The sequence below is a fragment of the Elephantulus edwardii genome, unplaced genomic scaffold, assembly GCF_000299155.1.
Source record: "Elephantulus edwardii isolate Elephantulus edwardi_28Jun2011 unplaced genomic scaffold, EleEdw1.0 scaffold00116, whole genome shotgun sequence".
Lineage (NCBI taxonomy): Eukaryota > Metazoa > Chordata > Mammalia > Macroscelidea > Macroscelididae > Elephantulus > Elephantulus edwardii.
In genome coordinates this window covers 4,528,408-4,547,660 of record NW_006399866.1, presented here as the reverse complement: position 1 = coordinate 4,547,660, position 19,253 = coordinate 4,528,408, and the positions used below count along the sequence as shown (strand labels likewise).

Below are 19,253 nucleotides of genomic sequence, written 5' to 3'. Positions count from 1 at the left end.
ATCAGGGAGCAATGACTAAGAATAACAGAAGAATCTATGCCTTTGAGTTGTGGTGCTGGAAAAAGAGTATTAAACATACCATGGACTATCAGGAGAACACATAGGTCTGTCTTGTTGTTGTTGTTGTTGTGTGCCATTGAGTCACCTGCAACTGATAGTGACCCTATGTACAACAGCTCCTAAGCCAGTCTCTCTGACTCTGACATGTCTACCTCCATTGCCTAAGTTATTGTATGAATCCATCTCATCCAGAGTTTTCTTCTCTTGTGCTGTCCCTCCACCTTTCCAAGCATGAAGTCCTTCTCCAGGGACCAATCTCTCCTGCCCACGTTCCCAAAGTATGTGAGACAGAGCTTCAAAATCCTAGCCTCCAAGGAGAAACTTGTTTTCATCCTCTAGAAGATGGACCTATTTGTTTTCTTGGTAGTCCATGGTATGTTCAAGACTCCTCCAGTACGACAACTGAAAGGCAACAATTCATCTTCTATTATCCTTAGTCATTGTCCAGCTCTCTGAATCATAGCAAGTAATTGTGAAGACCATGGCCTGGATCAGACGTACCTTAATTTCTAGACTGACATTGTTGCTTCTCAGTATTCTGGAAAGGTCCCTGACAGCAGAATTATTTTTTTCTTATATCATTGAGTTGGATCTGCCTGGCACAGGATATTGCCCCTCCTTCTCCAGTGGAGCATCTGGTGGATTTGAACTGCGTGCCTTTGGAATTGCAGTGCAGCTTCTTGCCACTAGGCCACCAGAGCTCCACTCTGACTGTAGATTTTACCAATGAAATTCATCTTTTCATTTTCTGACTGCTGGTGCCAGGAGTGTTTATTATGGAACCAAGCAAGCTGTAATTGTTAACAACCTCAATCTCTTCTCCATCTATCATTGTGCTGCCAATTGGCCCAGTGGTAAGAACATTTGTCTTCTTGGTTTTTTGTTTTTGTTTTTGTTTTTTTTTATCTTCTTGATGTTGAACTTCAATCCATATTGAAGACTATAGTCCTTGACCTTCTGCAGCAAGTGATTCAGGTCCTCCTCAGTTTCAGCAAGCAAGGTTGTATCATCTGAGTAACGTAGGCTGTTGTTGAGTCTTCCTCCAATCCTGATGCCACACTCCTCCTCATAAAGCCCAGCCTCCCAAATGATCTGTTCTACATATAGATTGAAAAGGTGTGAAGACAGCACGCCTCCCTGATGTACTTTTTTCCTGATTTTGAACCGGGCAGTGTTTTCTTGCTCTATTCTGAGGACTGCTTCCTGGTCCAAGTATAGGTTTTTTATGTTGTTGTTACTTGCTGTCAAGTAGCCTGGGACTTATAGTGATCCTATATACAACAGCCCTAAACCCTGCTCTATCCTGTGCCAATCTCACTGTCTCTAACACACTTAGCCCCATTACCCTAGTCACTGAGTCACTCCATCTCATCGAGGGTCTTCCTCTCTTGCACTGTCTCTCCACACTCCCAAGCATGACATCCGTCTCCAACAATTGATCCCTCCTTGCAAAATGTCCAAAGTGTGTCAGGTGAAGCTTCAGAATCCTTGCCTCCAAGCAGCAGCCTGGTTTCACTCTCTCTAGGATGAGCCTGTTTGTTCTCTTAGTAGTCCATGGTATATTCAACACTCTTCTCCAACACCACAGCTCAAAAGCATCAATTCTCCTTTTATCATCTCATGTCTTTGTCCAGTTGTCTGATGCATAACAAGTGATTGCAAAGACTATGCCTGTATCAGGTGCACCTTAGTTTCCAGACTGATATCATTGCTCTTCAGTACTTTGGAGAGATCTCTGACACTGCTGACACTTTCCCAATGCAATACATCTTTAAATTTCCTAGCTGCTGGTGCCAAGAGTGTTGATTGTGGAGCCAAGAAAATGAAAACTGTTAACTATCTTAATTTCTTCACCACCTATCATGATGCTGCCAGTCAGCCCATAAGCACAATCAAATGTTCTGGGATTCCCATTCTATTCAAGTTAGCCACAATTTGTTGTGATCCACACAGCCAAATGCTTTGCATAGTCAATGAAACACAGATAGACATTCTGGTATTCTTTGCTTTCTGCCAAGATTCATTTGACATTGATGATAATGTCTCTAGTGCCACAACTTCTTCTAAACCCAGCTTATATTTCTGGTAATTCTCTGTCAATGTACTGTTCCCGTTGTTTTGGGGTAATCTTCAGCATGATTTTGCTTGCGTGTGATTTTAGCAATATTGTTTGATAATTTCCACACTCTGTCAGGTCACCTTTTCTTGGAATTGGAACAAATATGGATCTCTTGCAGAAGTTCTTGTCAGGGAGATTCCCAGTTGATCTGCACAGACAAGGCCTTCCTGGACTCTGGGATTCTTTGCAGTGTGCAAAAAATTTCCAGCATGAAAGGGATCCATGCAATTCCTGTTCTGCCAAAGATTTTTCTGAGTCAAAAGCTATAGGAAATGGAAAGTATCCTCAATAGGTTCCCTCAAAATTTGGGGAACCGAGAATATGAGGCTGAATTCTCCACTGCACCTTGATTGGTAAACTTTCAGGGAGTCATTATTTCCCTCAAAATTGGGGGAAGAGTCTGTCTTGATGAGTCCATTTATGATAAAAGCAGCATCAAAAGATGGCTACCATAAAGTCCTTCCCTCTCTATGAATGCCAGGCCCTCATCTAGAGGTGGAGCCTCTCCCTCCATCTCCTTGAATCTGGCCTGACCTGAATTTGCAAGATCATCAACTTTATTCAACTCATTGCTGTCAAGTCAATTTGGAACCAACTCAAAGTTGAATCTCCAGGGGTTTTTCACAGGCTATAAATCAAACAACAAAGACTACCCATTTTTCTGCCTTAAAGTAGCTGATGGATTTGATTCCACCCGCCTTTGGGTTGGCAGTGCAACTCCTTACCACTAGGTCACCAAAAAGGACCTGGCAATTGATTCCCATAAGCATTACAAGCTGGGGAAAGTGTTTCATGCTCTTTAACTATCCTATGGCTCTGGTCAGGAAAACCTAAGTCCTTAAAATGACATCTTTGTTTTTTAATACTTTGAAGAAGTCTTCTGCAACAGACTTATCCGATGCAATACATCTTTACTTTTTATTACCATCTTTCTTTATTTCTTGATGGCTTCCATGGGCATTGATTTGGACCCAAGTAAAATTAAATTCTTGACAACTTGCTTTAGTGCCATTTATCAGGTCCCAACTCATAGCAGCCCTACATGCATCAGAACAAAACAACCCAGTCCTGTGCCATTCTCACAGTGTGTACTGTGCTTGGACTCATTGGGGTTTTTTGGCGGGTTTTTTTTTTGTACGAGAGAAAAATTTGAGTTTAGAATTAGCCAGCTAGACTCAGTTTAGATGATTCCAATTTTGTTGGCAACATCCAAAGCATCATAGTCAGGAGCAAGTTGAACATGGACCTTCCTCTTTCTATCAGGCCTACTGAAGGTGTTGACCTTGGCACATCAGTGTCGTAGAGCTTCTTTACATCTTGAGTTTGATTTGGTACTTGTTGGCCTTGACATCCACAATGAACACAAGTGTGTTGTTATCTCTGTCTTCTTCATGGCTGACTCAGTGGTCAGGGGAAACTTGATGATGCCTTAGTGTTTCTCCAGGAGGCACTCTTCTGGTGTTATTTGGGCTGCCTTTGGAATCTCAGCATCTTAGGCCACCAGAAGGTGGGGGACATGTGGATCTTCTTTTTATATGTGGCTGTGGGTGCCCTTCAGGACTGCCTTCTTGGTCTTTAACACTTTTGTTTTGGCTTCAGTTTTGGGAGGGGCAAGGTCTTCCTTCTTCATTTTTGGTGTCATATCATTGTTGTTGTTTTTTTAATACTGATTTATTTACAAAGTTTGAATACATTGTTTTTCACACAAGATCTTTCTCATTTCCTTCATCCACCCACACATCAAATTGTGCGACCCTATGATTAACACCTCCCCTCTGCTTCCACCCTCCCCCCACTTGGATCTTCATACTCATTCTACAATAATGGTTTTATACAGTATTTGCCCTTATGGGACTGAGTTAGTTCACTCAGCAAAATGCTCTCCAGTCCCTCTCAAGTTAGGTAGTAAGTTACAAAACTATTGCTCTTGCGTGTCACATAGTATTCCATTGTGTGAATGTACCACAACTTTTCAATCCATTTGTTTGTGGTTGGACATCTGGGTTGTTTCCATGTTCTTGCGGTGGTGAATAACGCTGTTATGAACATTAGTGTACAAGGGCTCATTGGTGAAGCTATAACATCAACTAAAAATTTTGTTGCCATTTCGAGCCCTGACTGGATTCATAGCTGACCCTCCAGTAGGTTTCTGATGTAAATCACATGGAAGATTGCCCATCTTTCTCCTGCAGTACCTCTGGTGGATTCAAACTGCCAGAGGCGTGCAGCCTTTGGGTTAGCAGGGCAACTCCCTATGGACTAGGCCACCAGACACATATTTCTTGTGTCAACTAGTGGAGTTTAACTCTTCCAATCTAACCTGCTAGTCTTCAGGAAGCATCAAAATCACTCAAAGAGCTTATATACAATGTGTATTCTTAGAGCTCTCTGAAGTCTATTCTAGATTTTGGGTGAGGCTTGGGGCTGGGTGGATTTAATAAACAACCCAGGTAATTCACACTCAGTGTTTGAAATACTGCTTTCAACTAGGGAGATCCATCATCAGCTACTGCCAAGTCAGGTCTAACTCATGACAGCTTCATGTAGTCATGACTGCTCCATGGGATTGTCAATAGCTGGTATTTTTTAGAAATAGACTGCCAGGTCTTTCTTCTGAGGTACCTGTGGATGGACTCTTAACTACCAGTCTTTCAGTTAACAGCAAAACATGCTAACCATTTGTGTGCCTCCCAGGGACTTCAAACCAGAGATTGGTAAACTTTTTCTATAAATTGTCAGACAGTAAATATTTTCAGTTTCCATGGCAGATGTAAGGAAAGACTTAACATTATTGTTAGTTCAAAAGTTGTCATAGACAGTAAGTAAACAACTGGGTGTGGCTGTTCTAACAAAGTTTTATTCACAAAAATAAGCAGTGTGATGGATTCAGCCTGCAGGCCATAGCCTGTAGCCCTTAATTCTTGTTAGCCCACATCTCTTCTGTATAATAAAGACACACACACATGTGCATAAAAAAGTGACAGCTCTTTAATTTAAAATGATGTCCTGGAAGGAACTAGTGGGTTCATATGCTCCAGGCATCCTCTTCTATTAGAACAGGCACAATATTGGCTCAGATTTTTCAACCCCGAAGAAAAAACAAATCAAGCTGCAAATCAGCAGGAAGTTCCTGCAGCTACCATGCTAGGACCATCAGGCTCCACAGGGAGCAAAGGACCCAGCTGCCAGGGCTGTCACTTTAAAGCCACACTGAGAAGTGTTGTTCTTGCCGCTGAAAGCTCTCACCAGGCCAGACTCAGCTCCACCTCTGACACTACGTGTCTGCCTCCACAGAGAAGCTGTGGGCACGGTGGTCACCTCCCAAACCATCCTGGAGGGCGTGTCCACACAGTGAAGGTGGGAGTCTCAATGCACATGTCTAGACATGCGGTGTCTCACGCTTGTTTACCTGCCATCTAGAGCCTCGAGTTGTACTCATCAGTCATGTATGGCCAAGGCACTGGCAGTAAAATGGCAAATTTGGGAAACAATCTGGGGAGACACAAGGCCTCCATGCTAAATGGCGGTTCTGAAAAGGAAACAAGCAAAGGCCATCTGGATAAAATCCTTAACAGATGTCATTAGTTTCATCTCAGAGGAGAAAATGGAAAGATGGAATGGAAAATGCTACTTTCCTCCATATTTCAGGTCTTTCTGCTTTTGCCCAAGCAAAGGGTGAAGGAGAGTGAAGAAGGGACCTCACCTCTCAGGTTCACTTCAGCTTCCCCACCTCTTCTCTACAGGGTCAGTCCAGACTTTGGATTAATTTTTGCCATGAGGTGAAGCATATTATGTCAAGGGAGAAGAGTCCAGAATGGGATTCTGAACAGACTTTTTTTTTTTACACTGTATTTTGGGAACACAGAGAGTCTGTGAGAGGAAAGGAAGGAGGGTGTGGCCTCCTAAAAGGTGCTCATGGACAGAGCAGATACTACTGCTTTGCAGCAAACCTGGACCCACTGCAGCAGAACAAGCTTCCACTACTCAGTTCTCTAGATTAGACTGCACTCCAAAGTCTGATACTTGACCTGAGTCAAAAGATATTAGGACAAGCCACCAAAGGTCTGCCCAGGACTCTGGAAGGCCAGATGACAGCCAAGCCCACCCCTCTGCACTGAGCATCCCTGAGCCTGGCTAGCTACTCCAGGTGAGTTTCTGAGCCATTGCTGGTGGCAATCTGGATGTATTGCAGGACAACCCAGGGCACTAACAAAGATCTTGTTGTGACCAGTGGTGGAGGATGAGAACAGAGCAGTAACAAAAGTCCCCTGAGAACTGAGGCATGGTTAGGAGAGTGGCCATTTTCTCCAGCACACTGCCTCTCAGAGAGATAGATATTAATTCACTACTCCAGCACCACTGACGAGATCTTACTTAAAATGATGGCACCTGGGGGAGAAGGCTCAGTGAAAGCCTCTACAGCTGTCTTCAACCAAGTCTGGGTCCTGTCACAGGCTCGTGGCAACACACATCCCTTCATCAGGGCCTGGACTTCCAGCCAACTAACTTGCCAGGGTCTTTAGCAATGATGCTCAAGTGTTGGAGGGGTTGAAGAGTTTGGGTCCTAGGAGCCCAACAGTTCCTCTTCCCCATCTTCCACATGTCACAGAAACACTCTAGGCCTCTAAATTTCTATTAGAGTGAGCTGTCCCTGTAGCTGCCTTTAGCCCAAGGCCAATCACAGATCTCACTTACAGAGCCTAGAGGTTTCATTCAGTCACAGCAGAGGGTTGACTTAACCCTTGAGCTCATTGGATGATGCCATCTGGCTGCCCATTCTGGGCCACCTGTCCAGGGTCAGAGGCTGGCATGGGGTTTGGTGTGTTGCTCTGCAGGTAGCGGCGGAAATCTTTGATCATGGGCCGAAGGACCTGTATGAGCACGCTCAGGGCTGCCTGGGTGCCCTCCATGGCCTGGGCCTGACGCTCCTGGGCACAGGCTTGCACCTCCTGAGAGCGGCGGATCATCTGCAGAAGGTCATTCTGCTGCTCCAGGTGCTGGGCAATCTCCTTCACGTGAAGATTGGTAACCCGCTGCTCCTGGATCAGCTTGGCCGAGTTGAGGGCAATGCGGCTCTTGAGTGCCTGTGGCTTGACTGATGTGTCTGCATGCTGGGTCATCATCTCCACAGGCGCCTCCGCTGGCAGGGGCTGAGCGGTCTCAGTTGTGCAGTACTCCACCACTCCCTCCTCCAAGGTGTGGTAGGTAGTCTCTGTGGGGACTGCAGGGGAGAAGGAGTACAGGCAGAGGAAGGTCATTTCCTAGAAGGAATGAAGCAGGCTGCATGGGGTGCCATTAAGCTCTGCCCTAGACAGAGACAAAGGGGAATTCAGGCTTCCCCTCACTTTACAGCTATTCATGTGTAAATCTAGAATCTAAGGGATTTAGACTTAGAATCTTAAACAGCTTGGTAACCAAAGCTCAGTTCTGTGTCTGGCAAAAGCAAATACACTAACAGTGATGTTGTAATGTGCCATAGAGCCTGAACTGAATTATCACTGGCTCTCCAGTGAATTTTCAGAGGTTATATATCACACTGGAGTAGACTGCCCATCTTTCTACCAAGAAGCAGCTGTTGTATTTGAACTATGTGCTTTTGGACTGGCAGTGTAACTCCTTGCCCATTAGGCCATCAGAGCTACCTCACTAATGATAGAAATTATGTGAGAACATTTACTATGTGACAAGCAATGGGCTAAGCCATTTACACCCAACTCAAAGATGTTTAATAATGATTCCAAAAGGTAGGTACTGTCACTCCATTTTCAGAAAGGAGCAAACAGATTCAGAAGCATGACAGTGACTTGCATAAAATCACACAGCTAATTCAGCAGTGCCAAGATGTGAACCCAAGTCTCTCTGATATTAGTCTAATGTGCTCCTTACCACACCACTGATCTGCTTCAAGCTAAACAAGGCACCTTAGAGGCAAGCCAAGGACACGCTCTATATAGTGCCAGACAGACAGATCTCCATATAAACTGCGGCCAGACTTCCCTTGCCACCTTCAATGCTTTCTTGGCCTCTATATTCCCTGCAAACAGAAAAGGAATAGCAGCAAAAGAGCCCAAGACGTGCTTCACTGTCTCCTTGATCACCTTGATCAACAGGTAACATGAAAGTCCTCCTGTTGCAGAAAAAGTGATTTGGAAGATGATTTAGGCCATTTCTCAATACACCTGAGAAACAACACCTTTCTATGAGAAACTGTGGGGGTGACAACTCTCATAGACATCCAATTTTCCCAAACCCCACAGAGAATCAATGATTGATATAGTTCATAGACTCATAGTCTCAAATGGATAGTCAAAGGTCACACATATAAATGGTGCTCTGGAATTTAAAAAATTCCACCAGATGAAGTTCTGCTGTTCACAGCAGAGAATGTTTGAAAGGATTCTAGGTGCACGGTTTTGGGCCTCTGTGCATGTACATGTGAATCAAGTGCCTCCATCTTCCAAGCCAATTATCAACTCTATGGCTCCCAGCCCTGCTGGAATTCTCCCTACCAGAATACCTCTTCTTCTGAGGCCTTGGGTTTTCCCAGCTGACCATACAGTTATTCATACTATGTGTCTTATCAATCCTACTAGAATATAACTGGCCTCTAGTCCTTTAGTCCTCTGCACCTTTAGATGCTGTGGTAATCCTAGGATCCAGCAGAAGGTTTAGCACAGAATAAGTGCTAATGTTTGATGAATGAATGAGTAGATTACCAACAGGAAACCATGAGGTTCACAGGGACATAGCCTGATGAAGGCTCACACACTGAAAAGACTGTCTTTGTCTGTCAAGAATGAATGTCCATTTGGGCATTACTATTTCCATTTAATCATTTGGCAAATATCCTGACTGCCTACTATGTGCCAGGCCTTTGGCAACTATCCTCACAGCCTACTATGTGCCAGGCCTTGTGATAAGTCCTGTGGGAATAAATGGCCTAAAATCATTGTCCTCAGTCATCAGGGATAACAGAGTGTAACAACCAAGGATAAGTGATAGACATAAATGGTGGCAGGCACAGTAGAAGGCTATCCAGCTCATTAGCACTTCCGACTATGTACAGAGGAAATCCCAAAGAGAATAGGGCACTTATTTCTGGGAAGCTCTTAAAAGGACCGCTGGTGTTCCAAAACCACCATATGACCTTTGACCCTTGGCAGACAACACTACCCAGGCTGCTCCAGCTTTTGCTGACCCTTCCCCTTTATATATGCCAGACTGGGCAGGAGAGGTCACTCACTCTGTGTCAGGGTGACCGTGGTTGCAGCTGCAGTGGCTGTAGGTCCAATGGCTACAGGATGAATCTCTGTGGTCGTGGGCAGGCTGATGATGGTAGCCTCACCCAGAAGGTTGCAGATGCGTTGCTGCATGGGGGACAGCAGTACTGGGGCTACAGTTGGGCCACCACTGCCACTGCCACCACCTGTCCCAGGCCCACCAGATCCGTCCTCCTCAGTGGGTCCAGGGGCCTCACCACCTTCAACAGCTGCCCGGACCTGGGCAACCTTGCGACGGACCTCAGTCTTGAGATCAGACCATTTCTTTTTGACCTCGGGCAGCTCCCTTCGGCAGGTGGCCACGGCGTTGACCCTTCGTAAGATGCCGTGCCAGGCCGCACTCTTGGCGGCCAAAGGAACCCCTGCATTGAAGTGGTTCACCAGCAGGTGCTTCTTCAGCTCCAGCTCCTCCACGATGATCTCCACTTCCCGCTCAGAGAAGTTCATCTTCCTCTTCTTGGCTGGCACAGCCATGGCCTCTTCCCCTCCCTTCTTTTAAAATAAAGTATAATCCTTTCAACTGCCTAAATTCTCCTTCTAGTATTTTTTAGCCTCGCTTCTCACTTACCCCCCCTACAGGGGATAAGCTGGGCTTCCCCAAGGCCAAGTACCAGGCCTTTGGTAACCCCTCTCACTACGCAAAATGCGTAGGGCCCAGCCCGGACAGGCTTAGCCGCTGGCAGCCAGCTGCGTAATGGCTTCCTGAATCTGCCTCTTCCGCCGGGTATGCGGTGATCCGCCCACTTCCCCTCTTTCCCGCCTCCCTTTGCTTCTTTAGGGGAATCCGCCCTACCAAGTGGCCGCGGCAAAAGGATCGGAACGATCACTGGTTCTTTTCTTCTGTCTTTCAGCCGCGAAATCCCGCCTATTTAATGGAAATAGCCTATGCATTGGCTTAAGGGCGGGTCTGTCGATACAGATAGCTCCGCCTATCCAGCGTTTGTTCACTTCTATTGGAAAGTCATTCTGTCATTCACTTAACAGTACTATCACCAATAGTAGTCATTCACTAATCAGTAATACGAATATAATACAAATTTAACTTCAGCGTTTTCCTTTGTCGTTTAAGGAGTTATATAAGCAAAACGCAGCCTCCTGAGAATGTCTGGTGCTTTCGGCTTTGAGTCATTGTCATTTAATTTTTACAATTAATTTTAATTACACCAATGGAAGCAAATCCTACAGCTCACAACTAAAGTTCACATAAATCCTGCTCCCCATCAAAGACTGCGATCCTTTTATATCTAGTCTCTCCCAGCTTTACGACTCCGCAATATATATAGCATTTTTCAATGGAAATGGGACACGGGGCCTTCCGTCTGCCAATCATTGTCTTCTGCCTTTCGCTGCGTGGTTTCCTCTCCGGCCCGGTTCAGCCAATCCTGGACTACTTCAATTTGAATCAGCGCCTCACTTAGCTGGGATCGCCCCGCCCTCCCCATTGATGTTGAGGGTTTAAGGGATGTGGGCCGTCCCTTAAATAGGCTCCGCCCATTGCTAACCCCGCCCTAGTCGCCGTCTTGATTTGTGAGTGGTCGGCGCCGAGCCTGGGGCGTAGTGAGTGAGAGGGCGCGCGGTGGGGCGGGGCTCCCGGAAGCGGCCCCTCCCGCCCGCTTGCCGGCAGCTCTGAGCCCGCGAGCGTACCCGGCGTGTCTCCTGAGCTCGGCCCGCCAGCCCGCCGCCCCCGCTCGCGCCCGACGCCCCCTGCCTCGCGCCCGATGGTGAGCAGTGTGTTGTGCCGCTGCGTGGCTTCCCCGCCGCCGGACGCCGCCGCCACCGCTTCATCATCGTCTACCTCGTCGTCTGCATCCATCGGGGACCCGTGCGGCGGCGCCGTCTGCGGGGGCCCAGACCACCGGTTGCGCCTGTGGAGCCTCTTCCAGACACTCGACGTTAACCGCGACGGAGGCCTGTGTGTCAACGACCTGGCGGTGGGGCTGCGGCGCCTGGGACTGCACCGCACCGAGGGCGAGCTCCAAGTAGGTGACACGCAGTGTCCACGCGGGCGGACAGGGACCCCCTCTGCTGCTCCCCAGCACCCCTAAGGAGGGCCTTAGTGTCAGGTTTGAACGACGGGACTTGTTGGACTGCACCTATGTATGAGCTTGGCAGGTCTTGGTCGACCACCCCTTGATCCGAGCGGAACCCATAATGTTCGAAAGGGTAGTGCCCCCTGACTTACAGAAGGACCCTTTTGTGCCGTGGTTTGAGTGGAGACCTTTCCTGACTGTTGTGGCCACTAAATGAGCGTAGGTGTACACACTCTCTGGGCTTTCTGTTGGGTGATCAACCTCTTCCTGTCTGGGCTTCCCCCACAGTAGGACAAATCCCAGGTGCCTACAAGGCCAGGCTCGGTGCTCCCCACCTCCACCAGCAACCCCCTTTCCTCTGTTTCCATGTCACTCACCTCCACCAGCAACCCCCTTTCCTCTGTTTCCATGTCACTCACCTCCATCAGCAACCCCCTTTCCTCTGTTTCCATGTCACTCGTGGGCTGTGAGCTTGTTCCTCTCAGAAGCATGTGGGAATGGGAAAACGGGAACTGGGGTTTCTGGCAGATCTGTGATGATGTGGGTGGTGAGGACTGACAGTTTTCATGATTTCAGGCTCATTCGAGGGGAAAGGCATTCCCCAAAGTGAAAGTGGTGTAAAGAGGAGAGGAAGGAGGAGAGATTTGTTTTGTTCTCGAAGAGACCTTTTGTCAAGGGGTGTGTTTGGGGGTGTGTGTAGAAATAATCATCTCTAGGACTGTCCGAAAGAGAAATGATGTCCTTTCTCTTTGTAAGAACCAGGAGCTTGGGCTGTATTTTCCCCTTCTGTCTCTCTTGATATGTATTTTGATCTGATTTTGTAGCTGTACCTACCTTCTTCCCAGTATTTAATTTGATTACAGCCTGAAATAGAACTGCCAAGAGCTAATAACCTGTTTCTCTTCTAAGTGAGTTCCTTTGGCCCATTTGTATACACATCAGTAAACAACAGTAAGAGAGTCACTTAAAGCTAAGTATGAAAAATATCTGGTAAGAACACCAGTGAATTAAACCAGTTTGTTTTGGGTGAGTGTACACAGGTGCTTTTAAATTATGTTCTAGTTCAACAACCAAGTTCTTTATCTTTCATAGCATCAACCTAGGAAGGACCAAGGGTAATACTGTTCAAAATAGAATTACTGTATGAAGTCCAACAAATTAGAGAGCTTTAATAATATGTAAAGAGAAAAAAGCTAGTTTTAAACAAAATTATATAGTTGAGTGGTTCCACATACATAGCTATTTGGAAAGACAGCATGACTAAATTTAGAATTTGTACTTTAGGGGCTCAGGGAAGTGTGGGTCCCAATTTTTGCTTTTACGCACCTACCCACTTAGCATATGTCACCATTTGCATTGAGAGTATCTTAGATGTTTACACCACGTTTTGTGCCATAAATAGAGTCACAGTGTTCTTACAATTCATGGCACATCTGATAGTGATCCTAATCTTTTTTTTTTGGCAGTAAATGTCTAAGGGCAAATAAGGAGTGTGATGATTTTTCTCTCCAGTGTTGAAAGAAAGCTTTTTTGATTAACCAAAAGGAACATAGGCTGTTGTGGAATCACCTTAACCCTAAATTTTTTTTACTGTAAAAAAAGATAGTAGCATGTGGATATCTGACCTCTAACTTCATAAAGAGAGAGGAGAATGAAGAACATCAGCCTAAAGTTGATTCTTGTGAGACAGAGGTCAGATATAGATAGATACCTCCTTTCTCCAACCTTTTTACCAGTTCTTTAACCAGCTGTTCCTTCTCCAACTTCTTAAAGTCTACTTTTTTCTGAGTTCAGAAGTTAGTTTCAGTGACCACACAGAACTCAGAGACTTAGTTATAGGATTTACTTGGGAAGTTGTTATGGGCTGTCAAGTTGGAACCAATACATAGCAGATCCTCCAGCAGGTTTTTCAGAGGCCATGAATCACCCAAAAGGAGATTGCCCATCTTTCTCTCTAGGAGCAGCTGGTGGATTTGAACCATTTGCCTTTGTGTTGGCGGCATAGCCATAGCTCCTTAGCCACTCAGCAGAGAAGTAACAGGTTACAATTCCAAATCAGCAACAACTCTGGATACGGTTCTTTGGTCAGGACAGCTGCTTATCAGCTGCTTATCTTAGGCTGACCTTTCTAGGCTATAGGCCCCAAAGCTCAGCCTCTGCCCTGCTAATGCAATTGATAAAAAGCTCTTTAGTCTCTCGGGGCACCCTACTCAACCAGCAGCAATCAGGCCCAGAAGCAATCAGTTCCCTTGTGTGGGTCAGCATACCCACTGTAAGCACCGTACTCTGTGGGCCAGGAGGTCCACTGCATCATCTCACTGTCTTGACTGTGTCTGGTATTAAAACTCTGTCTCTATTTCATAGGTGTGGGAAATTCTGAGTGCAGGGACCCTGAATTTAAAGAAAATGCTCTCCAGTCTCAATGGTCCCCTCACCTACCTCTGAGATGACTCATTTTAAGCTTAGTGGGATGGTAGAACTGGTCAGTCCCCTTTTTAGGATTCCATGCACCTTATTTGTATGAGAGTAAGCTGTCCAATTTGCTTGGTAGGTACAAGCATTTCATTTGCCCATTTGGTGGGAGTTGCAAGACCATGATGAGAAAGGCCATGTAAGAGTGGTCTGTCTTGTCACCACAGACTTGGAATCTTTTTGATAGTAAACATCTTTTTGTTCTAATGTGTATTCTGTTTCTACAACTCTTCCTGTTTGGGAGTGGGCTGAATTGTTATACTGCTACAGGAGAGATTAGGAATGATCTCTTATCAATTTATTATACCTGTATAGGAGCACAAGCTAGTCCTGCAGTGAATTTTTAAAAAAAACACCAAAAAACTAGAGAAAGAATCTGCCAAAAGAAAGACACCCTACTTCTTGTACCGTATCTCACTTCTTGTTGAAGTAGTATCAATATTAATGACCTGCAGACAAAGCAGAGAGCCTCAATCCTCAATCCATACTGGACCAATTGGCAGCATCAAGATGGATGGTGAAGAGATTGAGATTGTCCACAGCTTTAGTTTGCTTGGCTCCACAGTCAACACTCTTGGCACCAGTAGCCAGGAAATTAAAAGATGTATTGCGATGGGAAAGTCTGCTGTTAGGGACCTCTCCAGAGTACTGAAGAGCAATGTTGTCTCTCTGGAGACTAAGGTGCATCTGATACAGGCCATGGTCTATGCTATCACTTGTTATACTTCAGAGAGTTGGACAATGACTAAGGAGGTTAGAAGGAGAATTGATGCCTTTGAGCTGTGGTGCTGGAGAAGAGTATTGAGGGTACCATGGACTGCTAGGAAAACAAACAAATTCATCCTGGAAAGGGTTAAACCAGGCAGCTCCCTGGAGGCAAGGATTTTGAGGCTCCGTCTAACATACTTTGGACATGTTGTAGGAGAGACCGGTCCTTGGAGAGGGACAGCGCAGGAGGGGAAGGCCCTCTATGAGGTGGATTGATTCAGTGACTGGGGTAATCAGGATGGGTGTGTCGGAGACGGTGTGATTGGCACAGGACAGAGCAGAGTTTAGGGCTGTTGTACATAGGGTCGCTATGAGTCGCAAGCGACTCGACAGCACATAACAACAACAGACAAAGCAGTGCTTCAGTTTTGAGGACTTACCAGTTGCCTTCTGGTTGATTTTAAAATCATGTTAACTTGTGTGTCAGAGCAGAACCATGCTCCATAGGATGCCACTTAAAGTGGCTGATTTTTTCAGAAGTAGATTACCATGCATCTCAGAGTGATCTTGAACCTCTAGCCTTTCATGTAACAGCAAAGTGTATTAACTGTTTACACCACCCAACGGTTCCTTTGCACAGCTTGTTGTGTACTATCAAGGCAGAAACCATTCGTAGCCGGCCCTCCAGCAGGTTTTCAAAGGCAGTAAATCATTGCTCATTTTTCTTCTGTGGAGCAGCTGGTACTGTGCTCGAACTGTGTCCCTTTGGGTTGGCAGCACAATTTAGCACTAAGGGCCACCAGAGCTCCTTTTGCATAGCTAGCAAGAGCTGAATATGAGGACCTTTCAGTTCAAAATGTGTTGGTCATCTTTCCTGGGAATAGGTGCTAAAGAAAAACCACACCAAACTTTGGAAGTGGCCTCCTCTGAATTAGAGGACCGATCTGAGATGCTCAGGTTCACACAGGAATCCATCATGAGTGCTTACCAGGGGGTGGTAGGGGAATTCTGGCCTCGTGACTAAGCAAATCCTCCTGCTTGCTTCCAACAGCATGGATCAAGTTTTCTTTAAAAACAAACTAGCAAGTTTTGGCATCTGCCTTTGTTGTAAAAGAGCTTGAAACAATCAAAGAAAAATTACTTAAAATGGAAGTGGGCAGAGAAACCCATGGCAGCCCGCCAGGGATATTTTTCTTTGTAAAGGGCTTGTGAGCAAGAAGCCTGTCCTGGGACAAAAGAAAAGGGGTTATAAAAGACAGACAAAAGATGAAGGCAATGGTAGTGACTTTGGGAGATGAAACTTTAGCCAGAGCTAATTATAGCAATGCCTATTTAAGGCATTTCGATGTGACCAAACAAAATCTTTGTCTTAAAACAAATTAAAAGCATAGGCTAGAATTCTGCAAGCCAATCAAAAGACGGCCAACTGTGTTACATGAGACAGTTGTCCCTTTATTGCGGCTTGTGGAGGGTGGGCTCTTTTACTGCCCTGGTGTTTGATGCAGGCGAGGCTGGCAGTGTTAGATGACAGATTACTGATGTCGATACTGCTGTAGGGTGACTTGAATTTGAGCCTCATGGTAAATTAGGCATTTTCCCATTTATAGGTGAAACAAAGATTAAAAAATAGAACAATCTCAAAAATTATTTGACTGCAAAGAGGCAGACTAAAGGAGCCCTGGTGGCAATATATGTAGCAGATTGGCTAATGGAAAGGTCTACAGTTTGAATCCACTGACCACACTAAGACAGAAAGATGGGGAGTCAAGATTTATACACACAGCTTACTCCCCTTTTCTGCTGGTGGCATGCCATAAGGTCTGCTTTCACCCCATCTTTCCAGGGTCCTTCCCCCTTTTCCTTCTTTTCACTTTAACTCTTTTGCATGGCCCACCTTACACTAGCTAGGCTTCATATTGCCTTAATAAACTTTTCCCCCTTGTTTTGTTAAATAAATAAATCAATAATTAAAAAAATTCTATACCCAGTACAGGGTCACTTTGAGTCAGAATCAACTCCCAAGGCAGTGGGCTTGGGGTTTCTTATTAAGAGGTACATAAGGAATTAGAACCAGTGTCTGATTCTTGGCCCATTCTTTTAGTTATATTCTGAGGAACATAAAAGAATTCTAAACCTAAATATTTTTGAGAAGTTGAGGAGGGTAAGAGATCTGTGTAGGACCATATCAGTTTTGCATCAGAGGATATGGTTTAAGAGTATCTAGAGATTATTTTGTGAAAAAATGAAGGTCACCCTCCCCTAATTCTCTCCTTGACCTGAGGGTTACAAACCAAAAACCTCACCCACTGCTCTTGTTCTATTATGAGTCAGAATAAATTCATAGCTGATCCTCCAGTGGAATTTCAGAGATAGTAAATCTCATGAGAAGAGATTGTTCCTCCTTTTCCTGGAGTAACTAGTGGTTTTGAACTGCTTGCCTTTCGGTTGGCAGCAAAACTCCTTACCCACTAGGCTACCAGAGCTGCCTGTACTGCCTTTGAGTAGATTACAGTGCAAAGGGAATGGGTACCCTAGAGAGTTTCCAAGGCTGTAAATCGCTAGAAGCAGGCCTGGTAGGTTCAGATCCTAGAACTTTTGCTTAGCAGCTCAGTGCTTTAATCACTGCACCAAGCAGTCACTGTTGACGTGAAAGAATTTAGTCAAAGATCATTAATATCAAGTTGGTGCTGACAATACTTAATCAAATAGGACTGCTGAATTGTCTACTGTTTATGGGATGCATAGTTATCAAAATAGACTAGATTCAATACAAAGATTAAATAGATTAAATACAAAGAAGATAAAACCTTTGCCATAGAAAAGAGATGGATGTTATTTAGTGTAATATAGTTGACTAGAAAAAGAAACTAATGTTTTGCAGACTGGATTTAATCCATGTATTAAGCTAATTGTGTTAGTTCCAGAATCAAAATCATTGTAATCAGATCAATTGGAAGATAGCTTCTAAAAATAAATTAATATAAACAGTGAACTGTTGCAGACCGAGGGTCCCAAAGAATAGAATAATTTTATAATTATTAATAAAGAGACAAACAGCCAGGAATGAGATAGAGCAGAGAGCCTAAAACAGGGGGTCAGCAGTTCTCGACTGAAGACCTCAAGCCATGCTTCTCTGAGTATTTATTTAGAATCATAAGATAAAAAAGTAAAATCACAAGGAAGTACAAAACAAAGGATAATGGTGAAGTCTTTTACATATAAGGCCAAGTTCCTCTTTATGCTAATCTTAAGAGGGAGGGGTTCATTTGACACAAACTAAGAACAATGTTAACTCCTAGGGAATGCCCCATTTCCCCGAAACAGCATTTGGTCTACTATTATTAAATTTGATATTCGACTTCCCTCAGTGAACAATAAAAATATTTTAAAAAAGAATTAATACAGAGGAAGGTGGATACAGATACCCTGATTCTAAGACCAAATATAGAAATAAGAATATACCCAGTCAGCCTGATCTGGAGCTTCAGTTCCATGAATCCCTTTTATGTTCAATGAATCTTTAGTTACTCAAGTCTCAGAAACCACAGGGGCATGAGGGGAACAAATATTCTGCTGATCTTTATCTGGTGCTGCTGAGAACAGCTGTGAGAGGAATCTAGTGAACAAAAGTATACTTACGTAGGACTTGTTATGGACTGTCAGTTGGAACTGACTTACAGCTGACCAGTTGTTTTCAGAGGCAATAAATCACAGAGGAGGAGATTGCCCATCTCTCCTATGGAGCAGCTGATGGCTTTGAACCATGCGCCTTTGAGTTTACAGTGAACTTGTTACCTCTAGGCCACCAGAGCTTCCTATAAGACTAGTATCTAAATTAAATAGATGCAGCATCTGCTTCCTAAATAACATGCCTCCAGAATCTCTGTGAACTTTGATAAATGCCCATAGTTGTAGAGGGACTTCAGGCCTTTTGTTCAGAGGGTCGCTATGAGTCGTGCTCAACTCGAAGGCAATCAACAACAACTGGTAATTTAAATATAATCTGAAAAAAATTTCTTTTTCACTGTATTACTACACTTCAGCAAAACCACAGGATTTACACTTAAAAGGTCACTCACTGGTCATCATGAGCCAGCGTCCCCACCCCAAAAGGGGCTCCTTCCTGTGGTATTCTTGCAAAATGGTCATCTAGCCCTGCCATTGTGGACCTAATGGTGGTCACTGATAGTCTTTGTCATTTCAGACTGAGATCTGTCTTTGTCTCAAGAATACCTTCTGGAACAACACAGGAGAGCAGTCCAAAGGAGCTTCATGCATCTGAAAACGGTGGTCTTCCTACAAACCCTGCTGCTTGTAAAAACAAGTGTCTTCACTCTTTTGTCACTTGCTATCCATACCTTTCAGAGTCCCTTCATTTGAGGAGTATATCCTGGGGCCTAAGAGTGCACTAGGTTCAAATACTGGTTCTGCTGCTTGCTCGCTTTATGACTAAGAGCAATTTACTCAGCCTTTCCAAGTCTGTTTCCTCCCAGGAATATTGATAGTATGAATATGGTCTCTGGCTGGGTGCTCTAGAGAAGCAAAACCAGAGGGTGTGTGCGTGCGTGCGTGTGTGTGTGTGTG

At 44.8% G+C, this 19,253-nt stretch overlaps 2 protein-coding genes across 3 annotated transcripts in view; one reads left to right on the top strand and one right to left on the bottom strand.

The window, feature by feature from the left end:
- Positions 1–6,927: 6,927 nt before the first annotated feature.
- Positions 6,928–9,933, bottom strand: NAIF1 (nuclear apoptosis inducing factor 1). Its single transcript, XM_006892519.1, has 2 exons — positions 9,423–9,933; positions 6,928–7,400 (listed from the first exon to the last, which is right to left on the bottom strand). Exons 1-2 carry the CDS (start codon positions 9,931–9,933, stop codon positions 6,928–6,930), a joined length of 984 nt encoding a protein of 327 aa, XP_006892581.1.
- A 1,146-nt stretch (positions 9,934–11,079) lies between these two features.
- SLC25A25 (solute carrier family 25 (mitochondrial carrier; phosphate carrier), member 25) overlaps positions 11,080–19,253 on the top strand; it is a 39,892-nt gene continuing 31,718 nt past the window's right edge. Inside the window, exon 1 of one of the 2 annotated variants that reach the window (XM_006892515.1) lies at positions 11,080–11,438. In XM_006892515.1, coding sequence (XP_006892577.1) covers positions 11,178–11,438 — 261 coding nt within the window. In that variant the 5' untranslated portion in view covers positions 11,080–11,177. The remainder of the gene's footprint in view (positions 11,439–19,253) is intronic. The other variant, XM_006892514.1, reaches the window with a different exon arrangement.